The sequence below is a fragment of the Nannospalax galili genome, unplaced genomic scaffold (assembly GCF_000622305.1).
Source record: "Nannospalax galili isolate Female #2095 unplaced genomic scaffold, S.galili_v1.0 scaffold18, whole genome shotgun sequence".
NCBI lineage: Eukaryota > Metazoa > Chordata > Mammalia > Rodentia > Spalacidae > Nannospalax > Nannospalax galili.
In genome coordinates this window covers 8,377,055-8,399,957 of record NW_008346548.1, presented here as the reverse complement: position 1 = coordinate 8,399,957, position 22,903 = coordinate 8,377,055, and the positions used below count along the sequence as shown (strand labels likewise).

Sequence of the window (22,903 nt, the reverse complement as noted above, 5' to 3'; positions counted from 1 at the left end):
TATACTATACAACACATATTTTAAAACATGTTGTATACTATACTTCTGAGAAGTTTTCTTTATAAGTAATAAAAATGCTAAATTTATAATACAGGCAATTAATAATTAGGAGGAATTAACTCAGTTTGGTGAGGTATATGCAACATGAAAGACATAAAAAATTAACAATTAACAATAATAATTTTAAATTCTATGAATTATATTACTAGCTATATATTGTAGTCTTGATGGCTTAAAACCATAGGAAGTAGTAGTTCAAATACATAATTGTTGTCTTTTAGTAACTATAAATCGAAAAGTTAAATTTTAAGCAACTTACCACTATTTCTGTTGTGATTTCATGTCTGCTGAATTTATAAATGATGACATTAACAATAATAATTTTAAATTCTATGAATTATATTACTAGCTATATATTGTAGTCTTGATGGCTTAAAACCATAGGAAGTAGTAGTTCAAATACATAATTGTTGTCTTTTAGTAACTATAAATCGAAAAGTTAAATTTTAAGCAACTTACCACTATTTCTGTTGTGATTTCATGTCTGCTGAATTTATAAATGATGACATATGCAGAGACTCCTGATACACAAAATATTCTGCTCTCTGGGCACCAGTAAATCATCTGAACAGCAAATGGATCTTCCTCTACAATTTCACATGCTTGTTTTCCATCTCCTATCTTCTGCTTTTCAAAAACTTTTGAAGTTTTTAACTTGTACAGCATCTGGAGAGTCACTACAAAATATTTAAATTGTTATCTTTTAATGTGAATTTAATTCTCAGACGTTGCCAAAGCTTTTTCAATTTATTTGTTAGATCACAAAAGTAAAACCAAAGTAGGGAAAATTACATTTACATAGTAGCCACTCAATGTCATGCCCTCATCTCAGTAGTAAGTATCAAAGAGGAAAAGTATAAAAACAAAGAGAAATAGATTTAAAAGCATTGGAAGCAAGAATGGAAATCACAAAGGAAATGGAATGTAAGGCCTCCTAGGGGAGATCCCCTCATGGTTTTTTCCACAATGACCCCTAGGATTCCTTTATAAGGGGTTGATATTATCTTCTAAAAACTTTTCTAGACATGAATTTTATAATTATGTTAGTAGAGTCCATCTAAGTGCTTCTAGTCAAGACAGAGTCACATACAATCTTATAAAACTCTGGGCTTGTGAATTGTTTTAAATCATACTTATTTGAGGGAAGATTTTTTTTCTACACAAGACCATAATAAAAACACAATTTCCTTAAATAAAAGACATGTTCTAGAAATGGTCTTCAAGAAAGTTTCAAGAGTTTCTACTCAAAGTGCACAACTGAATTTAACCCAAACCTAAGATCAGTCTACAAAGTAATTGGCCTGAATTTCTAAAAATGTCAATTCCATGATAAGATTGTTCCAGATGTATAAAAACTCAAAAGATGACCAAATGCAAAAAATGATCCTTGGTTTTTTTCCATTGTTATAAAAGATATTAGTGAGAAAACTGGCAAAAGCTGAAATAGAGTTAGAGATTAGACATCTTCGTATCATATTTTAATTCCTGTTTTTGATAAGTAGCATTATGCAAAAATATGTCCCTTGTTTGTAGGAAGTACCCAATGAAATAGTGGCATGCATAATGCTACAGGAGCATTGTGTCTGCAACTTACATTCAAATGGTTACAAAAGTCTAAATGTATAGGTGTACATTGTTGTGAGAAGAGAAAGAAAGATGGAAAGACTGAGGGATGAGATGGGAAAGAAGGGAAAATAGAAGGCAGGGAGGGGTGGAGGAAGAGAGAGAGAAAAAGAGAGAGAGAAAGAGAGAGAGAGAGAGAGAGAGAGAGAGAGAGAGAGAGAGAGAGAGGAGAGACTAGCTGGTGAATATATCTCATAGCCCTCACACTTTTTTTTAACAGTTTTTCTATACGTCTAAAATAATGCTAAACTAAAAAGGTTTTAAATGGGCAAAGGATTGCATTAGGTGGTATTATCCTGTCATGTGGGTCAGATGGGATCACTTCCATGATTATTTTATACTATATGACAATGGCAAAAGGGTATTTCAGATATATTAAAGTCTTTAATTAGCTTAACTTTGAGTTAATCAATAGAGAGTTCATCTTTATGGGTTCCACGTAGTTAGGTGAGTTGCTGGCCATGATGCAGCAAGCTATCACAGGTTGTAAACACACAAGATTAAATCTTCTGCTAACCATATGAGCTTAAAACAGGCCTCCAAACTTAACTTGAAACTGTGGTCTTATGACACTGAGCAGGACTCAGTTAAGATATAATTAGATATTTATCAGAGACACTGAAGCAGTAGTTGAACATTTTCTAAACTGATAAATTGTTGTAATACTTAGCAATTGAAAACCAATATACAAATATATTCAATTATTCAAATTTTAACATGCTCCTTTTATTTGGCAGTTTTCCACAAAATTAGCAAAAGCAAGTGATATTTCTTTAATGACAGTAGGTTGAAGATAGCCCTTAAAATTGATACAGAAAAAAATAATAAACATGGTATAATCCTTTGCAATTTATGCTCTGAATGTGATAAAAGAATATTTCATTTACAAAGTCACATACTAAAATGTGATTATGCATGTTAAAGGGTATTATACAGTCTAATAATTAGAATGTAAGAGTTCTCTAAAATTTTAGAGGCTAAGAAGTGATTTTGAGGTGGCATGGAAGAAGTATTAATAACCCTATGCATTAATTTTCTCCAGGAACAAAGGAAGATTACAAAATATTCATCGGAAGAAAAGTTTAGTTCCCCATTCTGAGTTTCCTCTTAGGCTCTTGCTCTTTAGTGTGGGATGTCAAAAAGGGATCTCAAAATCTAAGACTCTCAATATTTTCATCTTTCTCTCAGGATAATGGCTGGTTCTTATGATCCTGCCTTGTAGGAAAAGAATATCAAGAGTCAATACTGTTTTGCTTTTCTGTTTATTTGTCTTTCTCAGAAGCTATTTACTTCTATAGTTTCAAATATTTTCACACTGATTCTTCTTTCATTTCCTTTGCAGATTATTCTTCTTACCATCTAGACAGTTTTATTTGGATTTGCTACTGTTTCTACTCAGATCTCTTGTATTTCTTATTTTCAAGATATCTAGCTATATCCTCCTGGCTACATATTCTCAGAAACTCAAAGAAAGTCATTGTCAACTTGCTCTTATCTTCCTATTCTTGACTGTCAAAGCTTTCACTAACTAACAAGATCATATTACCTGTTACTGCCATTAAAATACTCTTTCTACCTGTGATGATGGTAAACAACTGTAATCCTAGGATGTCGGAGACTGAGGCATGAGGATCTCAAAGTTAGAGGCCAGTCTAGGCTATCTAAGAAGACTTTGTCTAATAAATAAATAATAAATAAACAAATAAATAAATAATCTTTCTTGAATCCACCTGGTCCAAATAAATCTCTATCATTTCTGATTTAAAAGCCAGCACTCTACTTATAATGTTTAGAATTTTTATTTTGTTTGACTTGTAGTTGCACAAATGAATTTTCTTATGTTTTCTTCTGATCATATTTTGTGAAGGACAAATGAAGATTTATATACGTTTACATGCCCTTCAATATTGCCCAATATACTTTATTCCTTAACTTGCCTAATTCTAAAGGATTTAAAAGAATTTTTTACTACTATCAAATAATTTCTTTTGATCCATGTAGATAAGTGGAAAGGAAATTTTAGAATGGAGTAATGAAAGCCCCAGTTAGCTACCATGCAGGTAGGAGGCAAAGGAAATCCCTGAACACCTAATCTGACACTTGCTTCTTTTAGATAGGAATACTGAAAAAGTTTCTTAGTCTTGTTTGTTCACTATTATAGAATATATTTAGGATAGCATTTTTGCTAATAAACAATACAGGAAAGAGATTTTTGTAACAAAGCAATATAGTTATGTTAAGATATTTCTGAAATGTCAATTACCCAAATTAAAAAGTGGTGGATGACTGTGAGTAAATATTAACAAAATGTTTTCTGTTTTATGGGGACAAATTTGAAACTTACTTGCAGAAGCATCCCAAAATTTTATTGATCCATCTGCATGACTAGATAAAAAATAAATTGAGTTAAACACAAAATAAAAATAGTTACTCTAATTATACAAAAACATAAATTTCTATTTTTAAGATTTTGATTTAAAAATATCAATGCATGAACACTAATGTATGACAAACCATTTCTAAACTCAAAACAATGGTTTGTGGTTAAACAATACAACAAAATCTAAAGATTAGGAAATGAACAATTAATTCTTATATTTTATTTCTGTAAGACTTCAAATGTAATAGTAGTAAATGTGTCCTGTGAAAATGAACAATATTTAACAAATAGAATTATTTACATTCAATGAAAAAGATAACTTTTATCATCAAAATATAAAAGCAACTCCTTAAGCTGATTTAAAATTGTCATGATTTATTAAGAATTTATGCCTGTTCTATTATTTAAAAAAGACATTTGGTGAAGTCAGCAATATCTGACACCAAACCCATAAAAATTACAGGAAAAGAAAATTCAACACTGTCGCACTAAACACTATCCCTCTATTTTAGACCTAAAGATCGTCAAGAAAATTTGAGTAAGTAAAATCCAAGTAACATGCAGAAAGGGTAACTTATAACCAAGTGTGATTTATTGTAGAAATGCAAAGCCACTTAAATGTTTCTATGAAAGTCAGTCACCAAATTGTAATTATTTAGACTGAAAATTTTAAAAAGAAAAGCCATGTGGTACAGAAACGGCAGTGGACAAAGATTCACCATCTAGCCATTCATGAAAAGACACAGTTAACAAGAAACAGAAGAAATGTGTTCAACTTGATAAAGGGCATCTACAAATAAGTATGCCTAACACATGACTGTAAAAGACCAAACATTTTTCCCCCTTAGATGAGGAACAAAGCAAAATATATTTACTTTCACTATTTCGTTTCATGTTATGGAGATGTATTAAATATTGCAATGAGGCAAGAAAAGCAAAGGAAAAACATACAAACTGAGAAAGATAGAATTTTTATCTATAGATCTCATAGTTGATATGAAAGTGATATTTAAACTCAAATGAGTTCAGCACAACTGTAAGATGAGGGCCAGTGTACAAAAATCAACAGTGTTTCTTGTGCTAGAAGTGTTTCTTGGCTCAGAAGTTAAGAGCACTGGCTGCTCTTGCAGAGGACCTGGGTTTGGATCCCAGCACCTACATGCAGCTAACAACCATATGTAACTCCAGTTCCAGGAGATCTGTTGCCCTCTTCTGTCCTCTGTGGGCATTGCACACACATGGTACACTTACATACATGCAGACAAAACACTCATATATGTAAAAATAAATAAAAGTAAATACATAAATAAAAAAATCAATAGTACTTCTGTGTAACAGAAAAAGCACTTAGAAAATGAAAGTACAAACTGCCATTTACAATAGTAACAAACTACAAAATACATATAAACCAATATAATTTATGTTAGATCATATGCTAAAAATCATATGCTAAAAATATAAAATGCTGATCAAGAGAGAAAAGAAGGTATTAATAAAAGAAGATATAAACTGTATTTATGATGACTATATTTTATACTGGTTCTCCCCAAATAATATATAGACTCTATGTAATCTCCATTGAAGCATGTCAAAAATTTTTGTAGCTATAAAATAATTCTAAAACTTATATTTAAAGGTAAAGGAACTAGAACAATAAAAAACAAAGTCAAAGGACTCAAACTACTTAGAATTAAGTCTCATTTTAAATATATAGTGAAGTTGACAAAGAGCCAGCCATCCTGTTCCCATCAGAGCTCCTTGGGCCTTGGCCCCTTCCCACTGAGGCTGCAGGAGAGTGGCTAGCTGGGGTCAGTTAGCCAAATCCCACAGACCACACCCGTCCCTACTTTGGGATCACCCTTAGGACCTCTGTACCAGCGTTCACACCTTCTCTGCTAGCTAGAAAGAACCAGCCCATTATGTTCCCTCCTTGGGCCTTGACCCCTTTCTGCTGGGAGAGTTTGCAAGGCCCCCTCCATGGAGATCACCATTCCTCTGCTTTGGAACCAGCCACAGTCACTTTTCTCTAGGGCTCACACTTTCTTTACTTAGCTAGTTAGAACAAGGCCAGCTATTTCCCACCATCCTGACTTGGAATTAATGCTGCTTTGTCTTCCTATAGAGGACTAATATCTAGAATATACAACTAAATAAAAAACTGACCATCAAAAAAATAAACTCAGTTTTTAAAAGTGGGCTACAGAACTGAACAAAAACCCTCAAAAGAAGAAATACAAATGGCTAATAAATATGTTAAAAGTTTTCTCCAACCTTAGCCATCAGGGAAATGCAAATTAAAACGACTTTGAGATTCCCTTTCATACCAGTTAAAATGGCTAAAGGGGAACACTTATTCACTGTTGGTGGGAGTGCAAACTGGTATGCAAACCACTATGAAAATCAGTGTGGATGTTTCTTAAAAAGCTAAAATTAGATCTTCCATATGAAATAGCTATATAACTCTTGAGTATATGCCCCAAAGTATATATCTTACTATAAAACATATATATACATATACATGCATATATATCACTACAGAGATACTTGCACATTCATGTTCATTGCTGCTCTAGTCATAGTATCCAGGAAATGGAAATAATCTAGATGGCCATAAACTGATGAATGGATAATAAAATTGTAGTATATATTCACAATGGAATTTTATTAAGTTGTAAGGAAAATGTAATTGCAAAATTTGCAGGAAAATGGATGGATCTGGAAAGAATTATACTGAGAGGGGTGACCCAGATTTAGATAGACAATGCATATTGTAAGCTTTGAATTCTTAGAATAGGTGTTGAAATTGGAGTGCCTAGAAATGCCAGGAAGTTAGAAAGGAGCCAGTAGAGGAGAAGAGGCAACAAACAGCTTTAAGTGAGGGAGTATAGCAAAACACATATGAAGTTACTGGGGATGGGCAACACCGGGGGTGAAAAGGTTTAAAAGGATGGGACTGGAGAGCAGGTAGTGGGTTGAAGTGTTAACCAAAATTAATGCTGTATGATAAAGCCCAATGGAAACCTATTATCTTGCAATACTATAAAAAAACATAAGTTAAAAAAGTTTGAACAGAAGCATCTTTCAGGGTGGAAAATGTTCCTCCCAGGAGTCAAAAATTATTAAACAAAAACCTCAGTACTGTATATTGGATACTTCTCTAAAAACTGTTGGTCAGGGAAGCTCCAGAGACCCCCCCCCCTTGCTCTTGATTGTCCACCAGAACTAGATCATAAGACCCTATTGTTAAAGACATTGAACACTTGGGTTGAAGGACACTGAGACATCAAGCTAGATCTGAGCTGGAAGTTTCCTTCCTGCTGGCTAGCTTTTATAGTACCAGAAGGTACTATGCAAGTTGCTAGGGGAAAAATGTCATCAATGGTACTGTCTAGCTGTGGACCCCATGAGCTACAATAATGTCAAGACGCCCACTGATGCAATACTAGCAAGATGATAATGGGAGTAACCAATAACTTTATAACTGTATTTGAGGCCTGCTTCACAGGAGGGAATTCATGCCTGGTACTGTAAATCTAGTCGAGTCCTTGGCTGGGGAGGTCATAGGTCATAGAGGAGAACCCATTACTCTTGTTCTGCTAAATTGACATGTAAAACTGCCTTTGAAATATTTACATTTATACCCATAGACTAACACTCCTCTGAGCATTCATCAGAGAAGTTTCTTTTTGCAGAGGGAAGCAATTAATATAGAGATTCACAACAGGTCAAAAGGTAGAGATTAAGAGACTTGGGAGTGCTCGGCACTAAATACAACCTCTATATCACCCACTTTTACTCAGGGAGCACTGAGGAAGTGATAATAGGAAAAAATGTAAGAGACAGAGGTTGGGGAGGAATGCTGTAAAACCATCTTCTGGACATGACACAGTCACTGGACTCATGAATCCACTGCAGCAATGGTTACTGGTACAAGACTAGCATAAGACTGGAACAATTACTCATTTCATCATATATGATGGAGGGGCTCATAAAGCTCAGTGAGGATCTATGGACAATTAATGGGCTATGGGAAGAGTTTCATTTTATTCAGTGGTGTAGGCACTGAAAAGTTGCTGATTTCATGTTACAGTCAATAACTCCACATGCATATTTGTGCAAGCTATCATATTTAAACTTAGTGAAGGAAAGACATTAAAGTAGGAATGGATTTGTTTGGAAGAAAAAGGCTTCAGAGGGAGAATAGGGGATTAGAGATGGTAATGGGGGGTGAAAATGCCCCCAATTCAGTATTTACATATATGAAATTGTCAAAGAATAAAAATAAATTGTAGAAAATGGATCTGGTTTAGCAGAGATCCTGCTCTCTGTATTGTACCATGACTGTGAAGTTAGACCACTGCCCCCAGGTAAAGATAGCCCCAGACCCAGCTGGCCCACCATCTATGTGAGTAAAGATTCTTCCTCAGCACCTTTCCAGAACCCAATGAGTCTAAATCAGAATGGCAGGTAGGGACTCCCCAGATGTAGTCTGTTGGCCATGTAACAGCACAGACCCCACTCTTTACCCTCCTGTGGCACTGTGTGGATTTAGACCCAGAATCACATGTAGGGCATCAGAGACCAAATCCACTTCTCAAAATCACCCAACTCAAAGCTCAGCTCAGAGGCCACATAATATTATAAGACTGTGACCCCAGGTAGAGGCCCCTAGAGCCAGCCCACCACTCCATCTACCCAGATCCTTCCAACCCAAATGGTGTCCTGTCCCCAAATCCCAGATAAGAACCCCTATCCACTTCCATCTAAGTTCTGTCTGGTTTCCTGTGCCCACCTCACTCGAGCCAGTGTAGCCTGGCCCTGCCATCCAATAACTGCCTGTAGAAACTGGAAAGCCCTCCACTGACTTTATATCAGGACAAAGAATCTTCTAAACCCACAGCAGGTTGGCTACTAGATCAGAAGTTTCACCTATTCTTAGCTGAATTAAGAACACTTCTTACACCCTACTGACATATCAACACAGAGTAGCCCCAAAACTGAACTCCAAGCATTACTCAACTGGCATACAATTTGACAAGTTGGGGTAATAGCAAACAAAATTCCAAATATCTACTTGTAGTAGTCAGGGTTCTCTAAAGAAACAGAACCAGTAGAATGAATATAGGGATTTATCAGATTAGCTCACAGGATAGAGTCCGAGTAGTCCAACAATGGCTGCACCACACTGGAGAGGCTTAGAATCCATAGTCACTCAGTCCATGAGACTAGATGTCTCAGTAGTCCCAATCTGGTGCTGAAGGTCTGATGAATTCCAAAAGATTGGCTATTCTTCACTCTACAGCAACAAGATGAACTCACCAGCAAGAGAGAAGGCAAGCAGCAAAAAGCAAGTGTTCTCCTCTGCCATGGCCTTTTATGTGGGCTGCCATCAGGAGGTAATGCCCACATTTAGGGTGTGCCTTCCAGCTTCAGGTCATCCAATCAAGAAGACCTCTCTCATTTCAGTTAATTCCAGATCCAGTCAAGGTGACACCCAGGATTAGCCATCACAAGTCCACCCCTTGTCAACTTGACACCCAATAGCATCTCTCTATGTCATACGGTCGAGGTCATAATTTCACCTAACATGATATGAATATCCCATATACAATGACCAATGCATTTTATATCTTAGAGTAGGTGATAAGGTCCTCGAGGAATGCTTAGTCCTGGTCTTCAAGGAATGCTTAGTCCTTTAGTGTCTCATAACCCAATATGATCATATAGGGTCACAACACTTAACCACTTAACATTTATCTCAATTACACATTCAAAAGAGAACACCACAAGTATCTGCTTAACATATGTGTATATATGCACAAGCCTATTCTTAACCAAATAGGACAAAAACACTCATGTCAATTACAACTCAATTCTCTGCAACTGGTCACATGGCCTAAGTTGATATTTGTAACTACCTTCTTCTACTACCCATTCTGTATTTCCTCCATGATCAGCAAGCACCTCTGTAGGTCTTGGCTCTTTCCCTGGAGGAGTGACCCATAATTTCATCCCTGAAGGGTCTGGGCCATTTGTTGTCCTGTCTGGATTGGGTTGTTACAGTTTCCCATTGACCTTAATCACAGGACATGGTAACACCAAAAGTTGCCCTAAGGAATCTCCTGCCTTCTAGATATAATCTTCATTACCTCCATGTGGAGAACCAGTCCAATTTCCCCCTGGTAGTCTGGGTCAATCACCCCTCCTAATACTGTTATTCCTTTCTTAGCCTGTTGACTTAAGGACATCAGAAGCCCAAAGTGGCCAGTGGGAAGTCTTAGCCTCCAGTTCAAAAGAATGTTTGTTGTGTCTCCTGGCAAAAGCACTCCCTCCTCTGGAACCAAAACTTCTAAGCCAGTAGAGTGCAAAGTCGAGTGTACAGGAAGCAAAAATTTTCCTAGTGGGTCAATAGGGGTGATAGTGAGTGGAATCATTCTCACTTCTACCCCTTGATTCCTGGACCCGTGAATCCTGGCTATAGGAGAAACAGTACCATATATTGGACTCTGATTCAAAGCATATACTGCCTTTTGAAGGACCCTGCCCCAGCCCTCCAGGCTATTGCCACCTAATTTGCATTGTAACTATGTCTTTAAGAGGCCATTCCATCGTTCTATCAAGCCAGCTGCTTCAGGATGGTGGGGAACATGGTAAGACCAGTGGATTCCATGACCGTGGGCCTACTGTCCCACTTCTTTGGCTGTGAAGTGAGTTCCCTGGTCAGAAGTGATGCTGTGTGGAATACCATGACGGTGGATAAGGCATTCTATAAGTCCCTGGATGGTAGTTTTGGCAGAAGCATTACGTGCAGGAAAGGCAAATCCATAACCAGAATAAGTGTCTATTTCTGCAAGGACAAAGTGCTGTCCCCTCTAAGGTGGAAGTGGTCCAATGTAGTCAACCTGTCATCAGGTTGCTGACTGGTCACCATGGGGAATAGTGCCATATCGGGGGCTCAGTTTTGGTCTCTGATGTTGGCACATCTGGCACTCAGCAGCAGCTGTAGCCAGGTCAGCTTTCATGAGTGGGAGTCCATGCTGTTGAGCCCATGCATAACCTTCATCTCTGCCACCATGGCCACTTTGTTCATGGGCCCATTGAGCAATGACAGGGATAGCTGAAGAAAGAGGTTGACTATCCACAGAATGGGTCAACTGATCTACTTGATTATTGAACTCATCTTCTGCTGAAGCCACCTTTTAATGAGCATTTACATGAAACACAAGTATGTTTACATCTTTTGCCCATTTGGAGAGATCTATCCACATATTTCTTCCCCAAATGTCTTTCTCACCAATTTACCAGTCATGCTCCTTCCAAGTCCCTGACCATCCAGCCAAACCATTGGCTACAGCCCATGAATCAGTATATAATCACACTTCTGGCCATTTCTCCTTCCAAGCAAAATGTATGACCATGTGCACAGCCCAAAGTAATGTCCACTGTGAAGACTTTCCTTCACCAGTGTCCTTCAGGGTTGTTCCAGAAATTGGCTGTAATGCCGTAGCTGTCCACTTCTGAGTGGTACCTGCATAGCGTGCAGAACCGTCTGTAAACCAAGCCCTAATCTCTTCCTCATTCAACCGATTGTAGGGCACACCCCATGAAGCCATAGGTGCATGCTTGAGAACAGGAGGTATTGTAATAGGAGTAGGAACCATAGGCATTTAGGCAACTTCTTCATGTAACTTGCTTGTGCCCTCCAAGCCTGCTTGGGACTGATCACATATATGCCACTTCCATTTGATAATGGATTTTTGTTGTGCATGTTCTACTTTATGGCTTGGGGGGGGCGGTCAGATAACACCCAGCTCATGATGCGCAGCTATGGTCACATGGTGACTTGGTAGCCAATTGTCAAATGTTCAGTTTTCACTAAGGCCCAATAGCAGGCTAAGAGCTGTCTCTCAAAGGGAGAATAGTTGTCTGCAGATGAAGGCAAAGCCTTACTCCAAAATCCCAACAGCCTCTGCTGTGATTCCCCTACGGGGGCATGCCAGAGACTCCAAACAGCATCTCTATCTGCCACTGATACCTCAAGCACCATCGGGTCTTCAGGATCATATGGCCCAAGGGGCAGAGCAGCTTGTATAGCCTGGACCTGTTGAAGGGCCCCTTCCTGTTCCAGGCCCCAGTCAAAGGCAGCTGCCTTCCAAGTCACTTCCAACCATGATACATGGGTTGTAGTAACACTCCCAGATGAGGAATGTACTACTTCCAGAACCAAAACAGGCCGACCAAGCGTTGTGCTTCTTTCTTGGTGGAGGGAAGGGCCAAGTGCAACAACTTATTCTTTACCTTAGAAGGAATGTCTCTGCATGCTCCAAACCACTGAACTCCTAGAAATTTCACTGAGGTAGAAAGCCCTTGAATTTTTGTTGGATTTATTTCCCATCCTCTCATGCACATATGCTTTACCAACAAGTCGACTGTCTGCTACCTCCTGCTCACTGGATCCAATCAGCATAACATCATCAATACAGTGGACCAGTGCGATATTTTGTGGAAGAGTCAGGCAATCAAGATCCCTTCGAACCAAGTTATGGCACAGTGCTGGAGAGTTCATATACCCTTGAGGCAGGACAGTAAAAGTATACTGTTGGCCTTGCCAGCTGAAAGCAAATTGCTTGAACTGGTATTGAGAAGAAAGCATTTGCCAAATCAATAGCTGCATACCAGGTACCAGGAGATGTATTAATCTACTGGAGTAAGGAAACCACACCTGGTACAGCAGCTGCAATTGGAGTCACTACTTGATTAAGTTTTTGACAGTTAACTGTCATTCTCCATGACTCATCTATCTTCTGCACAGGCCAAAAAGGAGAGTTAAAGGGAGATGTGGTGGGAATCACCACCCCTGCATCTTCCAAATCCTTGATGGTAGCACTAATTTCTGCAAGCCCTCCAGGGATGTGGTGCTGTTTTTGGTTCAGTATTTTCTCTGGCAGAGGCAATTCCAGTGGTTTCAATTTGGCCTTTCCAACCATAATGGCCCTCACTCCACAGGTCAGGGGACCAGTGTGGGGATTCTGACAGTTCCTTAGTCTATCTATCCCAATTATACATTCTGGCACTGGGGAAATAACCACAGGATGTGTTCGGGGACCCACTAGACCCACTGTCATTCAGACTTCAGCCAAAACTCCATTTATCACCTGACCTCCATAAGCCCCTACTTTAACTGGAGGACCACAATGCTTTTTAGGGTCTCCTGGAATCAGTGTCAATTCAGATCCAGTACCCAAAAGGCCTCAGAAAGTCTGATTATTTCCTTTTCCCCAGTGCACAGTTACTCTAGTAAAAAGCCGCAGGTCCCTTTGGGGAAGGATGGGGGAAAGATGAACAGCATAACTCTTTGGTACTGTGACAAGGTCCTTCCTCAAGGGCACCTGGCCTTCCCTTCATTCAAGGGGTTCTGAGTCTGTAAACTGTCTCAAGTCTGGAAATTGGTTGATTGAGTGGGATTCTCTATTGCTATGCTGACTTCCAGTCATTTGTCCTAGAGTTTTTCTGCTTATACAGATCAAATAAAAACTTAGTAGGCTTCTTATGTGTGTGGTCCCTGGAAACACCATGATTGATTAGCCAGTACCACAGGTCCATTCAAGTCATGCCATTGTAGGTATTGTTTCGCCTTTGCCACCCATTACGATAAGTACACTCACCTTGTCTTTGGTAATTCAATACTGCCATCTGACCCCTACTCCAAGGTCCTGTGACACCTATTATATTTACATTTAATTTATGCAGTTGCGTAGCAGCATCTCCAACTGTAAGATCTGGCATAAGGAAAAGTGCAAAAACAAAGCTCTTCAAACGTTCTGGTGTCTCTCTCAGTACTTTCTATCTTATAAAATCAGTAAAAGGCATGTCCTCTGGGCCCTCCCATTGTGGAGGATTTGGTTTTGCACTGTGACTCCATTCGAGCATGCCGATTTTCCTGAGCCTTAGAGTCCCTTCATCAACATTAAGCCAAGGGATATCAGATATCTCCAGCTCTCTGTCAGTAGGCCATTTTTGATAAATACCCCGGCCAACCAATCAAATAAACTTTTAATACCCTTTTTAACAGCACAAGCTTCCATATTAAACCTAGAATCTCCAGTCAGGGGGCCCATGTCAATAAACTCAGCCTGATCCAATTTTATGTTCCTTCCACCATTATCCCATACACTTAAAATCCATTCCCAGACATATTCATTAGACTTCTGCTTGAAAGAATTAGCAAATTCACTAAGTTCTTTAGTGGTATAGCACACCTCCTCATGGACCTCACTTTCTATCTCTCCTCTAGGGGCCTGCTTAGCTTTGAGTCTGGTTATAAGTCTAGAAGCAACAACAACTGGGCCCTGAGGGACATAAGCTTTGTCTTGCTGAATGGGGTTAGTTTTCTCAGACAAGGGTAGGGAGGGTGGTTCTGCAGGGTGTGGGAATACATTCTCTGCGGAGGGTGGGGAGATTAATTCATCAAGTGAAGTAAATTCCTCAGAGTCTGAGGATTCAAAATCCTCAGCCTCATCAGGGTTCTCCCACACATCTCCATCCCACGTGTCAGGATTCCAAACTTTCCCTTTCTTTCCCTATCAATGCCCTCACCTTTACTGGTGACACCCTTCAAGGCTGGGAATTAAATTTGCGTTGTAGGTCAGCCAAACGTATAATAAAAGCTCCAGCTTGATTTTCTGCAGCTTTAGCTCTCTGGCTGCTGGAGAGAAGATTCTCTTCCAGGGCACACTTGGAAACTTTTAAACTGTTGATTCAAATCTGGAGCTGGTTAATTTTGTCATTAAGCTCATTGTTTATCTCCATCACTTCATCCAGAGATGCTATAAGTAACCAGCCAGCATCATTCTTTTTCACATTTTCCCACAAATTGTCAAATGTTTTATGTATAGAGTCACTAATTTTTGCCCCTCACAAGAGGTGAGTTAGAAGACTCAAATGCGTTTATCTTCATAGTTGCTTCAAATAGTCTACACCATGGATTTTCAGTGCTGTCCATGCTACCCAAAGACTCCAAGTTGGAGAGCCTGTGCCAGATACCAGTAAGCCCATTAAAGAAATTCATCCTTTCAATTCTGTTTCTCTAGAACCACTCCTGGTACCACAATCTGTAATAGTCAGGGTTCTCTAAAGAAACAGAACAGTAGAATGAATATAGGGATTTATCAGATTAGGTCACAGGATAGAGTCGGAGTAGTTCAACAATGGCTGCACCACACTGGAGAAGCTGAGAATCCGTAGTTGCTCAGTCCACAAGGCTAGATGTCTCAGTAGTCCCAATCTGGCGCTGAAGGTCTGATGAATTTCAAAAGATCAGCTAGTTTTCACTCTACAGCAGCAAGATGAACTCACCAGTGAGAGAGAAGGCAAGTGGCAAAAAGCAAACATTGTCCTCTGCCATGAACTTTTATATGGGCTGCCATCAGAAGGTAACGCCCACATTTAGGGTGTGTCTTCCAGCTTCAGATGATCCATCAAGAAGATCTCTCTCATTTCAGTTAATTCCAGATCCAGTCAAGTTGACACCCAGGATTAGCCACTACACTACTCATAAAAGGCAAGATCAGATATCCATACAAGAAATACCACCAATGACATAGCTCCAGATGCCTAGGTCCCATCACAAAAACCCAAACAATATGAATAACCAAGAAAACACGTTTCCTTCAGAAATATCTATCTATCTATCTATCTATCTATCTATCTATCTATCTACACACATACAAACATATATACACATACATAAATCTGTGTGTGTGTGTGTGTGTGTGTGTGTGTGTGTGTGTGTGTATAACTGGGCCAGGGGGCAGTAAGTGGAGGTGTGGGGAGGAGAGAGGATCTAAATACCATCAAATTATATTTTATGAAAATTGCAAAAATTCAATTAAAAAGCGTTGAAAGCACTCAAGAAAAAAATTTAGTCATATTTCAAGAGTCCTTTAAAAAATCTTGCTCATTGATACACTCATTCTGCATGTGTAGACTTAGGATTTTCCACTCCACTACGTTCAAAGCCAAAGATAGAAACAACCTGGGTATCTGATATTTTGTAACAGTCAGGGTTGGTGAATGAACATAAGGAAATCTGTTTCTTTCAGGCCTCTGGGAACTTACTCATCTGGTGACAGCATGCACAAGACTCATGCAAATTCAGACAAAAACCCAGCATAGAACTGGGGAAAGGGGAATCAGGTCCCAACCTTAGCCAAGGAGCTACTGACAACTGATTATTGCTGGGTGACGGAGAGCTGATTTTCTTAATGGAGTGGCTCTAGATAGGCTCTAGATAGGCTGACTAGACTCCAGTGGATGAACTTGCACCAAGAGGCATCTGGTTACAAAAGCTTAACTTGATGGGCCTTAACATATATGACAGAATGCATAAAATAGAGTGGAGGGGGCTATGGGGGTAGCAAATGGCAAAGGGAGTCTAAATAGGATTAAGATTTATTGTATTAAATGCACAAAATTAAAAATATATATACATTAAAATCACATGCATTTTATTGACGTACACTTTGAGTAACCACTTCTCTATGATTTTATACTACTGTAGCTTTTCTAATTTATTAAATTGGTTTGCATTTTTTGAAGTCATACATTATTAGTTGGGTTCAATAGTAATTTGCTTATATTGATTTATGTCTGACATTACTATTGTTTTGATGTCTTCTGATAACATAAAGTCATGGAAATCAAAGAGTTAAACAAGTATTTTAAAAATCTTCCAACTGAAAAAAGCCTAGGACCAGATGAATATAGAACAGTGCAGAAATCTTCTGCCAGATGGCCAAAAAAGAACACTAAATCTCCTCAAATTATTCAGTAAATTAGAAAAATGAAAGAACACTTCCAAATGCCCTCCTCCTCCTCCTCCTCCTCCTCCTCCTCCTGCTCCTCCTTTTCCTCCTCCTCTTTCTCCCCCTCCTCCTTCTCCTCCTGCTCCATGTCCTCCTCCTCTTTCTCCTTTTCCTCGTCTTCCTTCTCCTCCTCCTTCTCCTCCCTCTGATCTTTAGGCTTTTAGTGAGTTTTCAGTACTTTTAAAATTAATTTTTTTCAGTTTTCATACAATATAGTTGATAGTATGTAGATTCTCTCCCCTATCTGCACCTTCCTCCACTGCCTCCCACCCAATTTAACACCCTAATGTGTGTGTGTGTGTGTGTGTGTGTGTGTGTGTACTCTCATCTATATAAAACACAGCCTATAGAGTATGATTTGTGTCCTTAAATGTCCTTCAGTATGGGTCCATCCACTGGACCCACCAAGAGTTCCATCCCTGTAACACACTGTCTTTCCCCCTCTCAGATGATACTAGTATTACCATGATACAAAAACCAGACAAAGATTCAACAAAGAAAGAAAATTACAGGCCAATATCTTTCATGAACATAGATGCAAAACTTCTCAATAAAATATGTGCAAAAAAATAATTGCAATAGCACATCAAATAGTTACCCACCATGATCAAGTTGGCTTCATCCCAGAGATGCAGGTATGTTTCAACATATGTAAATTAATAAATATAATCCACCACATAAACAGACTCAAAGACAGATACTACATGATCATCTCAAACAGAAAAGACCTTTGACAAAATCCAACATACCTTCATGATAAAATTTCTGGAGAGCCTAGGGATACAGGGAACATATCATGACTTAATAAAGGCAACATGTAACAAGCCCACAGCCACATCATGCTAAATGGAGAAAAAAAAAACCCTCCTTTCCTGTTCAATATAGTGCTTGAATCCTTAGCTAGAGTAGAAAAACAAGTGAAGGAGATAAAGGGGATATAAACAAGAAAGAAGTCAAAGTATCCTTATTTACAGATGATAGAATTTTATACCTAAAAGACTCCACCAGAAAATGCCTACAACTGATGAATATCTTCAGCAAAGTAGCAGAGTACAAAATTAACACACACATCAGCACCCTTCCTAAATCCCAACAACAAACATAATGAGAAAGAAACAAGGAAAAATCCCATTCTTGATGGCCTCAAAAAAATCTTGGAATAAATCTAAGAAAGTGAAAGAATTGTATAATTCAAACTTTAAAACAATGAAGAAAGAAATTTATAAAGATACCATGGGCTGGAGACATGGCTTAGCAGTTAAGTGCACTTACTGCTGCTCTTCCAGAGGACCCAGGCTCAGTTCCTAGCACCTACATAGCAGCTAACACTCATCCTTAACTTCAGTTTTGGGGGATCTGATGCCCTCTTCTGGCCTCTGTGTGAACCAGGCAAGTACATGGTGCTCTTACATACATACAGAGAAAACACATACACAAAATAAAAATAAAGTCTTTTCAAAAAAAGTATCAGAAAATAGAAAGACTTCCCAGGCTTATGGATCAGTAGGATCAATATTGAGTAAATGGTACTTCTACCAGAAACAATCTACAGACTCACTCCATCAAAATTTTATGACAATTCTTCATAGAAATTCAAAAAAAGCTTATATTTCATATGGAATAACAAAAAAATCTAGGACAGCCAAAATAATTGCAAACAATAAAAGAACTGCTGGAGGTATCACCATCCTTGATTTAGTTATAATACAGAATTATAGTAAGAAAAAAAGGATGGTGCTGGCATAAAAATAGATACATTTATCAGTGGAATAGAATTGAGGACCCAGAGATAAGTCCATATGCATATGGCCACCTGATTTTTGCAAAAGAGGACAAAAATATGCAGTGGAGAAAAGACAACATCTTCAACAAATGGTGCTGGATATATTGGATAGCTGAATGTAGAAAAATGAAACTAGGTCCACATTTCTCAGTGTTAACAATATTCAAGTCCAAATGGATCAAGGACCTTACCTGAAGGCCTAATGCTCTGAATCTGATGGAGCAGAAAGAATGGAATACACTGAAACTTATATGCACAAGAAAGCACTTTTTGAACAAGAGCCCAACAGCATAGACATTAAGGCCAGCAGTTGACAGCTTGCACAGCAAAAGACACCATCATTCAAGAGAAGAGGCAGCCTACAGAATAATTATTAGCTTAAAGAAAAAAAATTTACCAGCTATACATCTGACATAAGGCTAGTACCTAGAATATTCAAAGAACTACAAAAGTAAGCTGAGCATGGTGGCCCATGCCTGTAGTCCCAGCACTTGGGAGGCAGAGGCAGGAAGATCTCTGTGAGTTCAAGAAGGCCAGCCTGGTCTACATAGTGAGTTCCAGGCCAGCTGGGGATACAGGAAAACCCTGTTTCAAAAAGATCAAAAAGAAGTAAAAATGTTAACATCAAGAAAAAACAAAACAACGCAATTATAAAATGGGACATGGAATTAAGCAGAGTGTTCTCAAAAGGTAAAACAGATAAAACATTTTAAAATGCTCAATATCCTTAGTCATTACAGAAATGAAAATTAAAGCTTCTTTGATATTTCATTTTACCCTAGCTAGAATGGCCAAGAAAAGATCACAACAAATGATGGCATGGATGGGGAGAACTAGGAACACTTATTCACTGTTGGTGGGAGTACAAATTGGTGCCATCACTATAGAAATCACTGTGGAGGTTCCTCAAAAAGCTTGAAATCGATCTACTGCATGATCCAGCTATAGTACACTTGAGTATATACCCAAAGGACTCTACAGAGGTGCTTGTTCATTCATGTTTATTGCTGCTCTAATCACAATAGCCAGGAATGGAAACAACTTAGATGCCTGTCAACTGACAATTGGCTAGGAAAAATGTGGCACATTTGCACAATGGAATATTATTTACCTATTAAGAAAAAAATAAAATTATAAAAATTTCAGGAAAATAGATGGGACTGGAAACAATTAACCTGACCCAGAAAGAAAAATATCACATGGATGCTAGCTTTGGATGTTTAGATGTGTGTGTTTCCTTGGGATTAACCATAGAAGTTAGAAATCTAGTAAGGGGCTATATTTAAAGGGAGATCTTTTGTGGGAAGGGAGATAGGATATCTAGTGATATAAAATGGGGGAAGGATAATAATGGAACAGAAACATTAAATAGAGTGGGGGATTGAAGGAGAGGGTAAAGGAGAGAATATGAGGAGGGTTAACTAATACTAATGGCTTTTTGAAAAATCAATATGGAAACCTACTGTAAAAACTTTCTACAATTCATACATATACATATATAAAGAGTTTAAATGGAGTTACCCTATAACAGGATGATAATACCCCAACAAGGCACCTCATCCTAGAAAATGAAAAACATTAAGTACCAGGAATGGGTTACCTCCCTTGGAATTGTTGGCTAGTTGGATTCCATAAACCCTCAAACATTACAGACTACCATAGCTCTTGGTTACTCTCTAGAACTTGACAGCAAGACCCTATTGCTGAAAACAACATATACTTGAGTCATAATATGGAAAAATCAAATGAGTAACTCACCTGAAAGCTTCATCCCTACTGGCTATCTTTCATAGTGCTGGAAGGTTCTATTCATGTTACTAGAGGAGCAAAGTATTTAAAGCCCTTACCCACATGTGAACCTTGCAAACAACAAAAATGACTAGCCTACCCAGATATGGCCACTAGTACAACAGTAGCAAGAATGCTATGGGAGTAACCAATCACCCCCTGATTGGATATAAGGCCTGCTCCATGAGAGGCAACTCATACCTGGGGCCATTATTGGAGCCAAGAACCAGAAGCTAGATAGTGCATAGGCCCCAGGGGAGAACCTACTACTAATATAAATAAATGTGCATAGTATTAAAATGACTTCTGATGACTTATTGTTATATTCATAGATTAGCAAGACTCTCAACTCTCATCAGAGAAGCTTCTTCTTGCATTAGAAAGCAATTAACACAGAGATCCCCAACTAGTCCACATGCAGAATATAAAGACTGCTGAGTGCTCATCCCCAAATGGAACATGCACATCACACACTTATCTCCAAGGCCCAGGGATCTTTGATAGAAGAGGGGACAGAAAGATTTTAAGAGTGAGAGGTGGTGAATGACTACAAGGAAACAGTATATTCCAGATAGCAGGGCAGTTGTACTTAGGAACTCACAGCAATTGTGGCAGCATTCACAATACCTATTCAAGCTGAAGGCAGAAAATACCACCATGGAGGGGGCAGGTGGGTTTGAGGGCCCACACCTACCTCAATTGCTATTGGCATTTGAGAGCTGTTGGGACAGGAAGAATCAGTTTTCTTTAAGGTTGTGAGTGACCCTTGGTAGGTCAACCACAAACCAGTGCAGAGTCTACATTCAAGTTTATTTGGGCAACACATTTTGGATCCAATGGGGTAAAAATAAATAAATAATAAGTTGGGTGGATAGGGAGGTGAGGGTGGATTTAAGAGGAGCTGGGGGGAGGAAGGAAATATGACCAAAATACATGGTATGAAGTGCTTAAGGTTCTAATGAAAATAGATTTTTAGCCAGGTGTGGTGGCACGAGCCTTTAATCCCAGGACTCAGGAGGCAGAGACAGGTGGATCTCTGTGAGTTCAAGGCCAGCCTGGTCTACATAGTGAGTTCCAGGACAGCCGGGGCAACAGGGAGACCCTGTCTCAAAAAGACCAAAAAAATAGATTTTTAAATTATAGAAAAATATAATATGGATGTTTTCTATAAGCACTGTGAAACTGACATGTTTCTTTGATTTTGTCAATGCTTGCTTCATGTATTTTTGTAGAACTATGTAACCATGTGCATATGTATTTATAAAATATATATATTAAATTATCTGTGTTCTGGTCAATTGACTCTTATCATGTAATTTTTTTCCTGTGAGTTTTGGTTTAAAGTTTGATACACTTCTGGCTGTGCTTTTTCCCCCTTATTTTATTTTATTATTTAAATTTTTATTGGGGTTTTATAATTTCATACAACAGTTTTTAATCAAATTTAGACCCCCTCCCCCATCGATGTCTCCTTCATCCCCCCACCAGACCTTATGTATTCTTCCATACATGAAAGTCCTATCCAGTCAAACCTTTGTATCCAGACGTTCTTTAGTGAAAATTCATCCACTGGAGTGTAGTCAGCCCATCTAGAGATAGTAAGGCATACTCCCTTCTCCCAGTAGCAATCAGTCTCCAACAGTTCTCAGTCTAGGGCTGATCTGCCACCCATTTCTCTCCTCCCCTCTGGGCCCATATTTAATTGAGTTGGCATGGGTCCAGTGCTTGACACCACCATTGCCACAAGTTCACATGTGCAAACTTCCAGTGGCCTGAAAGTTTCTGCTTTCCTGTGTTCAGGAACCAGTCCTCACTCTTACAATCTTTCTGTCCTCTTGTCTGCAATGGCCCCTGAGCCATGGGTGGGTGAGGTCCGATCCAGTGATACAATTCTGCAGTCTCTTATTCTTTAAAACGTGGCATATTGTGGCCTTCTGTGTGCTTTTTTCTTCTGACTACCATTTTTGTGCAAATTTTTCTAACCCTTCACTTTCAGTCTCTGTGTATACTTTAATCTGGGAGTGTTTTAGGGGCACCATGCAGCTGGATTTTTAAAAAAATTTATCCATTCTGTATCTTTTAATTGAGGAGTTCAATCCCTTACTTGAAGCTTACAATTATATGAAGGAACTTACTAATGTACTGTTTTCTGAATGTCCTGTAGTTATTTTTAGTAATATACTTTATTCCAGTTGATTATTTATTTAATAGCCACATACTTAGAAGAAGTATTTCATTACAATAGCATTGACATATTCAATAACAATTTTCTGAGCTAAGATGCATCTTTTTCAAAATTGGCTATAAATTTTTAGGCTTACAGTTGAATTATTACAGTTATACAATATTTTACTCAGCATAAACCCTATAAGACATAAAATTAAATGAGGTTTTAACCTTTAAAAA

General features: G+C 38.5%; 1 protein-coding gene across 1 annotated transcript in view; it reads right to left on the bottom strand.

Moving 5' to 3' along the window:
• Window positions 1–22,903, bottom strand: part of Stxbp5l (syntaxin binding protein 5 like) — a 395,225-nt gene that overhangs the window by 128,468 nt on the left and 243,854 nt on the right. The window contains exons 15-16 of the mRNA XM_008842914.1: window positions 4,028–4,068; window positions 520–737 (exon numbers count right to left, since the gene is read on the bottom strand). Coding sequence (XP_008841136.1) covers window positions 520–737; window positions 4,028–4,068 — 259 coding nt within the window. The remainder of the gene's footprint in view (window positions 1–519; window positions 738–4,027; window positions 4,069–22,903) is intronic.